Raw genomic sequence first — 13,599 nt, 5'->3', positions numbered from 1 at the left:
CCAATCCCAAAGAGAGGTAATGCCAAAGAATGCTCAAACTACCGCACAATTGCACTCATCTCAAATGCTAGCAAAGTAATGCTCAAAATTCTCCAAGCCAGGCTTCAACAGTACATGAATTATGAACTTCCAGATGTTCAAGCTGAATTTAGAAAAGGCACAGGAACCAGAGATCAAATTGCCAACATCCACTGGATCATAGAAAAAGCAACAGAGTTCCAGAAAAACATCTAATTCTCTTTTATTGACTATGCCAAAGTCTTTGACCATGTGGATCATAACAAACTGTGGAAAACTCTTCAAGAGGTGGGAATACCAGACCACCTTACTTGCTTCCGAGAAATTTGTATGCAGGTCAAGAAGCAACAGTTAGAACTGGACATGGACAACGGACTAGATCCAAATTGGGAAAGGAATACGTCAAGGCTGTATATTGTCACCCTGCTTATTTAGCTTACATGCAGAATACATGGTGTGAAATGCCAGACTAGATGACGTACAAGCTGGAATCAAGATTGTGGGGAAAAATATCAATAACCTCAGATATGCAGATAACACCATGCTTAAGGCAGAAGGTGAAGAGGAACTAAAGAGTCTCCTAATGAAGGTGAAAGAGGAGAGTGAAAAACTTGCTTAAAACTCAACATTCAGAAAACAAAGATCATGGCATCCGGTCCCATCACTTCATAGCAAATAGAAGGGGAAACAATGGAAACAGTGAGAGATACTGTTACTTTCTTGGGCTCCAAAATAACTGCAGATGGTGACTGCAGCCATGAAATTAAAAGATGCTTGCTCCTTGGAAGACAGTTATGACCAACCTAGATAGCATATTAAAAAGCAGACACATTCAGTTCAGTTCAGTTCAGTCACACAGTCGTATCCGACTCTTTGCGACCCCATGAACAGCAGCATGCCAGGCCTCCCTGTCCATCACCAACTCCCAGAGTCCACCCAAACCCGTGTCCATTGAGTCAATTCTTCAGTGCTCAGCTTTCTTTATAGTCCAGCTCTCACATCCATACAAGACCACTGGAAAAACCATAGCCTTGACTAGACGGACCTTTGTTGGCAAAGTAATGTCTCTGCTTTGCCAACAAAGGTCCATCTAGTCAAGGCTATGGTTTCTCCAGTGGTCAAGTATGAATGTGAGAGCTGGACTATAAAGAAAGCTGAGCGCCGAAGAATTGATGCTTTTGAACTGTGGTGTTGGAGAAGACTCTTGAGAGTCCCTGGACTGCAAGGAGATCAGGCCAATCAATCTTGAATGAAATCAGTCCTGACTATTCATTGGAAGGACTGATGCTGAAGCTGAAAGTACAATACTTTGGCCACCTGATGCAAAGAACTGACTCATTGGAAAAGATCCTGATGCTGGGAAAGATTGAAAGCAGGAGGAGCAGGGGACGACAAAAGATGAGATGGTTGGATGGTATCACCGACTCGATGGACATGAGTTTGAGTAAGCTCCGGGAGTTGGTGTTGGACAGGGAAGCCTGGCATGCTGCACTTCATGGGGTCGCAAAGAGCTGGACACGACTGAGTGACTGTACTGAACTAACCTGAGACTTACAATTTGGTTACAGATTGATGATGATATCAGTTTGCGCCCATCCTGGGTTTATAAGGGGGAACCCTGAACTGTAATCTTTGAAGTCTCACACACAGAGCTGATGCACTGCCCAGGACCTTTCCCCAATTGGTACCCCAGACTGATGTCACATGGGACTTCTCCACATTGTTTAAGTCTGAATGTCAGCGAGTCCAATTTGGTGATGTATCTTCTGCTCTATTTCTCTTCTTTTAATGTTAGTATATTGAAAGTAAGCTAGATAACTCTCTGACAAATATTTTTATTATTTATTCATATATAACAAGTGGCTTATTTTGTTAACAAATCCTTTGACCCTGAGACGAAACTGAAAACATTCGGCAAAACAACATTACTCATTTTTTCCACTGTTCTGTCAAGAAAGAGTAATTCAGCCACCTTTACTGAAAGCTACAGCTCCCCTTCAAAGGTGGTCAGTATCATACCAACTTTCAAATGAAATGATCTTTCCAGGAGTTCATCCCTCTTGACATCTTTTCATCCCATATTTTTAGACAGACTCTATTGTGGAGCTTTTTCTTCTTTTATTCTCAGGGCATTATATCCTCCTTATCCCCATATCACCTACCTAGCTGCACCTTGTCTGTCTTATTCATTGCTTCCTTATCTTTTATCTAAATGACATTCCTTAGCTTTCTTCCTTCTACCTTCTTGTTTAAATTTCAATATTTTCAAATCATCCTAGCTCTATGCATGATTCATAAATCTTTCTCTGGCTACCCACTTATAAACACCAAGTAGACATCATGAAATATTACAGAGATTCCTCAAATTCTCATGTTAAGTTTCTACTTAATGAGTTGTTATCCAGTTTTTCTACTGCAAACATCCCATTAAATACCAAAAAAGGTATAAATATTCTAAAATACTAGTAACAGAAATATTGGTCTATGAACAGAAACACTGTTCTGCATTCTGCCATAGACAGTATTAAGACAAAAGATAGACATATCAGAAATAGATTGAAAAATATCTAGACATTCACAATGCTTGCCCCTACCTCAGATTCAGCTCCTTATATTGTTTCACAGTCTATCAGAATTTGTCTTTCTATATTCAGCCTAGGACCATAGTTTCTTCTAATGCAACACAGCTAAAGGAATTAAGAATCATTACCAGTCAAGGAAAAAAAAAGAATCATGGACACAAAACACAGTATCTCATGATACAAAGAAAAACCAAAAGCAGCCATAGAAGGATAATACACTGGATTTTGCAGCTTTTTAAATTCTCCACTATGAAAGAAAAAGAAATCCACATTAATTTGAATATCTTGGCAGTGATACTGTTCTTATTTAATGTGTTGAAAAGAGATGTGAAACAGAAAGTCACTTGTCAGTATCTCAAAGACCTATAGGATCTGACTGACACTACAAGTAGTAGCAGCCGTGATTTCACCTGTCTCCCCCAGATTTTTTAAAACTTACCTAAATAGTTCTAAGCTATATGGTAAGGGAACAAAAAAGAAGAGAATAATAAATACCTACACTATTTACTGACAAACCTAAAACTAGATGGGCTTCTCCCATGGCTCAGCAGTAAAGATCCTCCTGCCTGCCAATGCAGGAGACAAAGGTTCGATCCCTGGTTTGGGAAGATCCCCTGGAGGAGGCAATGGCAATCCACTCCAGCATTCTTGCCTGGGAAATCCCATGGACAGAGGAGCCTGGAGGGCAGCAGTCCATGGGGTCACAAAAGAACAGGACGTGACTTAGCAACTAAACAAACAAAACTAATTAGAACATTCTTCATTTAAATTCAAATAAACAAAATAAATATTTTAACAAAGAAGATTCCATATAAAAGGCAAGAATACATCACTCAATATATAGAAGAAATTCATAGTTTGAGGAAAGATTTACTATGAAAAAAACCTTTAAATTTTAGAATATGGCTAATTTATCATCTTAATACAAATAAAATAGACTCTGTGAAGCAAAAAGAAATGAGAAAAGAGATAAAACTGTAAAACTATAATTGCTAAGGTAAATGAAAGAAGATAAAGAATACTGACAGGAAATTAAAATGCAGTATGTACCAACATTTAAATCTGTATACAAAGCCAGAAAGAGAAAGGCAATACTGCAGAAAATTGAATCAGTGACAGGCAGAACACACTTGACAAACATCCCTAGAAGTTATTAATAAAGTAAAGAAAACAATTTACACATAGCTGACTTTTCTGAAGGAATCAAAACAAATACAATAGAAGCATTAAGTACACAAGAAGACAACTGTTCTAGGATAAAGATGCAGGTTTGCTAATTGAAAGGATTCACTGGATAAAATGAAAAATAAGAAAAGAGGCAAACATCCAGATGTGTTCCCGGTAAAACTCTTGAATATCAGAAACAAAGAAAAAAATAAATCCCATAAGTGTTTAATAATAGAGCATCTAAGAATAAGTAAAAACAAGGTTGCTTTCAACTTTCTCCTAGACATTAAAAGACAAACTTCTGAGAACATGTTAAGTCCCCAAGATGCTAGATAAATTTAAAAGCAAAAAGCGGGCACCTTCAGATATTTTCAAAAAGTATTAACCTAAATAGTTTGGATATTGAGACCTTTTCTAACTAATTATAACAAGCACCAAAGGAAATAATTCAAAATAACAGTTAAAGTTTAAACTGGCACTATCTACTGTCACCTGAATTACCACCTCTTCTGCTAACACTCGTATCCAAGAATTAGTCTCTGCTTTCCTTCTCCCTCCTGCCATATCCTTCTCTCTAAAATCTTTCCTCTTCACCTTCTGGGGCATACATTCCATGGTAAACAACAGTCTTCCATCTTCAAATCCTCTCCTTCAAGAGAAGAGCCACGTCATTCTTTCCACAACAGTGCTCCCTCCTCTGCAGTTTCTTGGAATGAAAGGTGTTCATCTCCTCCTCATGTGTCACCTGCCACAGGCTGGGATTTTCTGGTCCATCCACGGTGGGTTTTTTTTTGTTTTGTTTGTTTGTTTTGGAGTGTAATTGCTTTACAATGCTGTGTTACTTTCTGCTGTTCAAAGAAGTGAATCGGCTATGTGTATACATGTATCCCCTCCCTCTTGGACCTACCTCCCACCTACATCCCCCATCCCACTCTCAAGTCATCACAGACCACCAAGCCGAGCTCGCCGTGCTACACGGCAGCTTCCCACCAGCTCTCTATTTTATACATGGTAGTGTATATATGTCAGTCCTAATCTCCCAGTTCATCCCACCCTCCCCTTCCCTACTGTGTCCACCAGTCCATTATCTATACTGCGTCTCTATTCCTGCCCTGGAAATGGTTCATCTGTACCATTTTTCTAGATTCCACATATACAGCAGCTCAGACAAGGAAACAAGCTAAATATCCAATGACAGATGAATGGATAAAGAAGATGTGGTACATATACATGATGGAATATTACTCAGCCATAAAAAGGAATGAAACTGGGTCATTTGCAGAGATGTGGGTAGACCTACAGTCTGTCATACAGAGTGAAGTAAGTCAGAAAGAGAAAAACAAATATGGTCCATCCATGTCGAGCTGAAAGTTTCTCCTCTCCTGTGGTAAGTGCTGCATGTCTATACTGCTCACCACTCTTCATTACTGCATCTTTCTGCTCCTGATTACTCTTGCAGCCCTACTCAAGACACTGGCACAGTTACCCTTGACCTTTCAACAACCAGAATGAAACCCTGGTAACCTCTTAATTTCTTAAACAAACCATGTATTGAGTCTCACACTTCACTGTCCTCTCAAACCCTAAAGAACTTCACTTCCCTGAACTTCAGAGCCCACAAACTCAGGCCACCCACAGGACTTTCTCATCATCTGGAATCATTTCCCCTCAAAAGTCTTGGTCCCAAACATCACAATTTCCCTGGCCTTCTCAATATTTCATATTTTCACCATACCTTCCTTTACATTGGCCTCTTCAAGATTCTTAGTTCTCTGATCTGCTTTTTATGTCTAGACTGTTTTCTTGTTCCCTCCCTCTCATACCGGGCCACATGCTTTGATCACTTGTACAATTTACCCACAGACATCCTCAACGCTTTCATAAAACTGTCTGCCCCCCCTTTACCCTCACTGCGGTACATCCACAGTTCTCATCAGTCTCTTAAACTGTGTTTCTCCCCTTCCTCCTAGCACTTCTGGGCACTGTGGGGGAAAAACCACAATCCTGCCCATAATTTCCATGATTATTACTTCATGTCTTGAATTTTAGATAAGCCCCTGGACTTCTTCAGTCTTTTTTATTTTCCTTTGCCAAGTCTCTTTTTATTCCTCACAATCATTATCATTCACTTCAATTTCTCTGATTTATTCCCCAAAACTCTTGTCCTCAGCAAACAACTTCACTTCTTAAAAAACTGGCAAAACATAGGCGAAAGATATCATCTCACACTTGCCTTATCCCAGTCCAGCTCCTACTCTAAATTTAAGCACAACTTCTTCCATTCTTCCATTCTCGTAATTTTAATGTACACAATCCTGAATGCTATTCCTGAAACTTCTGCCTTAACCCATCCGAAGTTTTAGACTCATATCCAATAGCCTGCTAGAATTACCTACTAAGATGCCCCAAGAAATTCAAGTTCATCCAAAGAAGCTGGATGAATTTTAGTTCTGTGATCCCCTCTTGCTTTATTTTGTTGTTGTTCAGTCACTCAGTTGTGTCCAACTCTTTGTGACCCCATGAACAGCAGCTCACCAGGCTTCCCTGTCCTTCATTATCTCTCAGAGTTTTCTCAAACTCATACCCATTGAGTCAGTGATGCTATCTAACCATTTCATCCTGTCGCCCCCTTCTCCTCCTGCCCGCAATCTTTCCCAGCATCAAGGTCTTTTCCAGTGAGTCAGCTCTTGTGCATCAGGTGGCAAAGTGCTGGAGCTTCAGCTTCAGCATCAGTCCTTCCAATGAATATTCAGGGTTGATTTCCTTTAGGACTAACTGGTTTGATCTCCTTGCTCCCAAGGGAGTCTCTTGCTTTATGAACAATCACTTCTACCATTACCCAAATCAGACAACTATGAGTTATAAAAATCTCCTTCCCTCTCCAAGCAATGAGTTATTAAGTATTTGTGCTAGTCAAAATTCTAAAATGATCCATCCCCCAATCTCTGTCCCCTCATGTATGCCCTAAATAATTCCCTCCTCTTGAACATATTCAAGACTTTGACTTTCATCAAACCAACAGAACATAGCAAAGGTGATAGGATGTCAATGCCACGATATATTGTATTATAAGATTCCATCTTAGTAAACCTTACTGAAAGAAATTCTCTTCCTTGTTACAGAAATAAGCCTGTTATATTTTAAATGGATAACCAACAAGGACCTACAGTATAGCATACAGAACTCTGCTGAACGTTATGTAGCAGCCTAATGAGGGAGGGCAGGGGGGCTTGGGGGAGAATGGACCCATGTATACGTATGGCTAAGCCCCTTCACTGTTCACCTGAAATCCTCACAACATTGCTAACTGGCTACACTCCAATACAAAGTTAAAAGTTCAAAAATAAATAAATAAATGTAAGAAGGCTGAGTGCTGAAGAACTGATGCTTTTGAATCATGGTGCTGAAAAAGACTCTTGAGAGTCCCTTGGACAGCAAAGAGATCAAACCAGTCAATCCTAAAAGAAAGTCAACCCTGAAGTCATCGGAAGGACTGATGCCAAAGCTGAAGCGCCAATACTTTGGCCACCTGATGTGAACAGCCAACTCACTGGAAAAGATCCAGTTGCTGGGAAAGATTAAAGGCAAAAGGAAGAGCGGCCGACAGAGAATGAGATGGTTAGACAGCATCACCGACTCAGTGAACATGAATCTGAGCAAACTCTGGAAGACAGTGAAGGACAGGGAAGCCTGGCATGCTGCAGTCCATGGGGTCCCAAAGACTTGGATACAACTTAGCAAATTAGCAAACTAAATTTGCTTAGCAACTGAACAACAACAGCAACAAATTCCCTCTCAGGAAACAAAAAGAAATAAGCTGCCATGATGCAAGAGCTGCGTGGCAAAGAACTGTGGGCTGTACCTATTTGTTAAGAGCAGCTGCTGGTTGAGACGCAGCAAGAAAACAGGGACTTCAGTCATATAGTCACAAGGAAATTAATTCTGCCAACAACCTGAATGAACTCGGAAGCAGATTCTTTCTCATTCCAGCCTCCAGATGAAGATACAACCTGGCCAACATCTTGATCTGTAGCTTTGTATGATGAAACAGAAGATCTGCTTAAACCCACCAGACTTGTGACTTGTGGTAAATGGGAGCTATTAAATGTGTGTTGATTAATACTATAGAATTTAATACACTATTGTCTTCCCAGACATGATAACTTACAAATATGGGTTCCTATGAGTTTTAATGGGCTCATGGATGTTTATCTGGTCCACCTTCACAAGAATGGATTCCTCTTTGCAACTAGAAACAAGAGCCTATGCCTAATACTCACCTTGCTAAGAATCTAACCCTAAGAAAGTGACCAAGAAAAACCAAGAGTTCCCTCTTATTATACCAAAAGCTCATATTCTGGTTTCCTGTATGCAGCAGAGAACTTCTATATAGATAACTAACACCAGAGTTGTCTACATTCTGCAGAGAATACCCTATCCCCTACCCACTTTAAGCACCAATGTGAGAATACAGCCAAAGAGAACCAAAATCCTTTCATGGGATCCCAGAGGGCATGAAGAGAAGAGAAGCAACGGTGCTATCCCCAGAAAGCATTTAGAATCCAGTCAGTCAGATATCATGGGAGTCAAGTGAGGATTTAGCTACTCAAGTCACAGGTTTGGGGGTGGAATTTGGGTTCGGAAGTAAATACCAAACTAACAGACTAGTGTGTAGAAGAACTAAGCTATCAGACACACATTTTATAAATAAAAATCAAGGACAAGTCTACCCAATTATCTCACTAGTGCTTACTAGAGAGGTAAGGCTGGTCCCCCAATGTTTACAGTAAATAAATCTTCCTCGGGTTGAACTTATAACACAAGGTAAAATTAGAACAGAGGGAAACAGAATAATTATTCATTTGGGCTACAAAAAAGTAACTCTAGAAATGTACCGTTTACCTTTTTACCCAGAGGAGCTATAAGCACTTAATTCAAATTCTTCATGAAAAGAGAATAAATAACTAAAGTTTAAAATAATTAGTTTGAATTCATACGAAATGAAAGCTTTCCATGCAAATCTGAATCTTAAGCTTCTATTCAAATTGAATACAAAGATTCTCATGTTTGGAAGCCTAATAAATAACAATATATTCTAATTTAAGAATACTTTTTGAAAAGTTCTAGCATATGGGTGAACATCAATGAATACATGAAACCCTAGGTAATTATCTAGATTTATTTGTTATAAAAAGAAAGACTTTCATAAATTTTACATTAAATGTATTAACATTAACTGTAAAATATATCTTTTCATTTACCTAATGCTTCACTTTCTGCCCAGAGAGCTGCAGATCCAGATAAGGTTCTTTGAAGTTGCCCACGGTTTCCTTGTTTTGACTGAAGATGGTCAATGAGAAATGGGATTGGCTGGTCAGGTGTCTCAGTTATTAACTTGGTCATTAATTCCTGAAGGCAGAGTAGAGCATACATTTACATCTAATAATAACAGCAAACACATACACATCACTTACTATTACTAGGCACTGCTTTACCTGCTCTATACACAGCAACTAATTTAATTCTCTTAATGATCTTTTCAGGCAGGTACAAGTTATTGGTCTCATTTTGAGGAAAGTAAATTGTCTACATTACACAGCTAATACATAGCAAAGCCAAGACATATTTGGAGTTTTAATATTTGTCCAAAACATACTGGAAGTTTAAGTTCTTTTGAAAAATTACAGTCAAATAAGTTTCAGATTACTATTTTGAGAGATGCCATTATATATCAAATTTTCAATATACCTCATCATATGATTTATATGCCAATGTCATTTTTCTTTCTTAACTATACATAAATATCCCCCAAAGAAGAAAATGTTAGAATGAAAGAAACCAGTAACAAGTCACAGCTTCACAGAAACCAAAAAATATTTTAAACTGGTTCTTTAACAGAAGTTTCTTTTTTTCAAAAGGCCTGAAAGTTATTCATTCTTTCTTTCTCTTTTCTTTCTTTTTTTTATTTTTAATGAATGAAGCAGTGGAGAGTTCCATTTTTGGACCACTTTAGTGATGCTTTAAACTGGGGAGAAGTCTGCCTAAGGGTAATATCTACACATTGCTTTTGCTGGTCAGAAATGGCAAGAGCAAGCTCCAATTTGTGGTCAATTAGAATTCCCAGACTGTTCTTTTATCAACAGCTGCCAAGCCAACTGAACATCATTTCGAGCTGTGTAACTGGGTTTACGAACCTGCATGCACCACTTTAGATTCCTATTAGTCACATTTCATCTTGTTGGGTTTAGCTCAGAATTCTAGTCTGTCAATTGTCATTTTTTAAGTTCAGATTCTGTGAGACACAGTGGCTCTAGTGATACAGTGTGTATCAAGTATTAGCGATGCTGATGGAAGGGATACTGGAAACTTCCCATCCCATTGTCTTTTTTTTGTTGGTGGCCTATTTCCTCTGCCTTGAATGTTCTTTTCTGGGATGTTCAGATGGCTGGCTTGTCATCATTCAGTCTCTAATGATATCTTCTTAAAATGTTTACCCTAACAAATCTTCATAATCTTTTATCACAGCATTTAGCACTCTCCAGAATCATCTCATTTCATATTTGCTCTTCAGTTTGTGCCTGGCTCTCTTCCTCCCCTACTACTGCACCAAGACCCAAGGACCAACTGATTTGATCGCTACTCTCTCCTTAGGCCCTAGAGTCTACCTAGCTCATAGCTGGTGTTAAATGAATGAATGAATATTTGGTGTATCAAACCCAGGGGATGACAGAGGATGAGATGGTTGGATGGGCTTCCCGACTCGATGGACATGAGTTTGAGTAAGATCCGGGAGTTGGTGATGGACAGGGAAGCCTGGCGAGCGGCAGTCCACGGGGTCACAAAGAGTTGGACATGAAACTGACTGACTGAGCTACTAGAACTAAAGTCCCTTATTGTCCTAACAAACAATGATTAAAGCATCCATAGATTTCTCAGCGCAGTAAAATACATTCTTCTGAACTGCTACACCAGAAACTGCTGTCATATCCCAGAGATATTTGTTAACACTTATAACAGTCTAGGAACACATGGATTTGTCTGATTAGAGGCTAAATGGATTCTGTAGATGAGAAGATTACAATTTGATCTCAGAGACATGGATAAAATAATTCAAGGTATCTCAAAACTGCGCAGACTGAACATAAAGTTGGAACTAAAAAGAACAAAGGATTTCTACCACAAACACATTGTGAAGCAACATATTTGTCAGACAAATGAATATAATGTTTTTATATTCTAAAAAGTCGGTAAGCCAACAATCAGCTGGCACAGGTCTTTTTTACTTCTGTTATTTAAAATTGCAATTATTACAAGTATAATTTAAGAGGTCATTCCTCTATGTGGTAAAGCAATGTAGGGTTCAATTAAAACCCAATTACACATCAGTGGAACATAACTTAAGACATTTTAGGTTTTGCTTCTGTAGAGAAAAATATATTATTATTCCATTTAAATCAGTTATACATTATAAAAGCAATGAGAAAATAAAGAGAAAAATAAATAGAAAGACCAACTAGACTACTCTTGTCACAGAAGGCCTTTCCTTTACTCTGATAGAGCAAAACTAGGTCAGATAACAGAACTTTAACTTAAATTCAGAAACTTTCCATCTAACTTGAAAGTTAAAAAAAGAAAAAAGCATAAGATCTTACGAGCTTTTTTTCCTTTAACTTTCAAGTTAGATGGAAAGTTTCTGGGGTTTTTTTCCCAAGTAAATTAAAGTGTTCCTATACTGTCTTTATTTTTTTACATATTTTTTATTGGAATATAGGGCTTCCCTGGTGGTTCAGCAGTAAAGAATCCACCTGCCAATGCAATAAACACAAGTTTGATCCCTGGCTGGGAAGATCTCCTGGAGAAGGAAATGGCAACCCACTCCAGTAATATTGTTGCCTGGGAAATCCCATAGGCAAAAGACCCTGGCCGGCTACAGTCCACAGGGTCACAAAGATCTGGACATGACTCAGTGACTGAGCACACTGCGTGCTTCGGAATATAATCGTTTTATAATGTTGTGTTGTTTCTGCTGTAGAACAGCGTTAATCAGCCATATGTATCCATACAGCCCCTCCCTCTTGAGCCTCCCCTCATCCTCCTCCATTCCACCCCTCCAGGTCATCACAGAGCACCGAGTTCAGCTCCTTGTGCTATAGAGCAGCTCCCCACGAGCTGTCTGTTTCACACTTGGCAGTGTGTACGCCTGTATACACTGGTAGTGTATACGGCGACGCTACTCTCTCAATTCATCCCGCACTCTTCTCCGCCTCTCTGTGTCCACAAGTCCATTCTCTGCGTTGGTGCCTCTACTCCTGCCCTGCCAATAGGTTCATCAGGACCATTTTTCTAGATTCCACATATATACATTAATATATGACATTTGTTTTTCTCTTTCTGATTTACTTCACTCTGTATGACAGGCTCTCGGTTCATTCACAAAATGACAACTGACTGCATTTCATTCCTTCTGATGACTGAGTACTCGTCCGTTGTATATATGTGCCACATCTTCTTTACCCATTCATCTGTATTAAAACCTGTATGACCCAGATACAGACTGGCTTCTATTTTCCTGACCAAAACCCCTTTAATGATATGTCCAAAAATGGTGTTAGCTAATATTCTCAAGTTTACTATCATTTTTATGTATGTATGTTATTTTATATATGTATACATTTATTATTACAGTTATTGCCATTTTATATGTTTTTATAGCATATGTTTTAATACAATATGCACATTGCATCATTTAATTGGACTTATTTTTCTGATTATTAAGACTGATGAATGTTCTCTTAATACAGTTTATTATGAGCTGCAGTCTTTAATCATGAATATACTATATTGAGACAGCCTCTGAATTAATACGTTTCCTTTTTTGCTAATTATAATTCTGTTACCTATTCAAATATATCATTTTTAAAATATAAATATATAGGAAGATAATATTATTTTTTAAATGTTTAAAAATAATCTAGAGAACATAAATCATAAGTAATTACTGAGCATAAATTTGTATTATATATCATGTAAATACATGGAAGTTAGGGCTTGTACTATATAGAACCTTGTACTATATAGAACATGGTCATAATTAATAAACTGGAGAATGAATGCTAACTATCAATTAATAGCAGTAATGACTGTCTCAAAATGCATTTCAGTTTGAATGTCCACCAGATAAAAGCAAAACCATGAGTGAGTTGGTAGCTCATCGCAGTCATTTATTATTAAATAATAAGTGAATAGTTAAGGGAATGAGTAATCATGATCCAGTAGAAATAATTTTAATAATAGTCGTTTCATCTGATGAAAACTATGGAATTTCATGGTTAAAAACCAAAATCACAAAAAAAAAAAAAAAACCAAAATCACGTGTATACACACAAACATCAAATTTTACATAATGTTCCTGGATGTTTACCCACCTAAGAGTTGATGCTCTAAGGTTTCAATGATTCCAGGATAAGAATCTTTGCTCCAGGTCCCACAGCAACACAGAGCATGCCATTATGCCTAAAACATTACTTATTCACTTAAATACTTACTTAGGAATTAGTTACTTCTGATTTCATTTCCTGAGAGAGAAGTCCTAGCCTCAGTAGAAAGTTATCAGGAATCAAAATTAAAACCATTTCCAAAATCTCAGGACTTTCTCATTATGCAGTCTTTTTGTTAAATTAATAAACATAAAGGATATTATACTCTAGTAATAATGGAAATGTGCATGCAAGCATGCTCAGTCATGTTCAAGGACTATAACCTGCCAGGTTCCTCTGTCCATGGAATTTTCCAGGCAAGCATACTGGAGCGGGTTGCCATTTCCCCCTCCAGG

The 13,599-nt window shown here is 38.2% G+C and overlaps 1 protein-coding gene across 5 annotated transcripts in view; it reads right to left on the bottom strand.

Annotated features, from left to right (window-relative positions):
- Positions 1-13,599, bottom strand: part of C12H8orf34 (chromosome 12 C8orf34 homolog) — a 340,089-nt gene that overhangs the window by 265,862 nt on the left and 60,628 nt on the right. For all 5 annotated transcript variants that reach the window (XM_043484015.1, XM_043484017.1, XM_043484016.1 and 2 more), the window contains exon 2: positions 9,029-9,176. In XM_043484015.1, coding sequence (XP_043339950.1) covers positions 9,029-9,176 — 148 coding nt within the window. The remainder of the gene's footprint in view (positions 1-9,028; positions 9,177-13,599) is intronic.

Source organism: Cervus canadensis, chromosome 12 (assembly GCF_019320065.1).
Source record: "Cervus canadensis isolate Bull #8, Minnesota chromosome 12, ASM1932006v1, whole genome shotgun sequence".
In the NCBI taxonomy this organism is placed as follows: Eukaryota; Metazoa; Chordata; class Mammalia; order Artiodactyla; family Cervidae; genus Cervus; species Cervus canadensis.
This window is presented reverse-complemented; position numbering and strand designations above follow the sequence as displayed.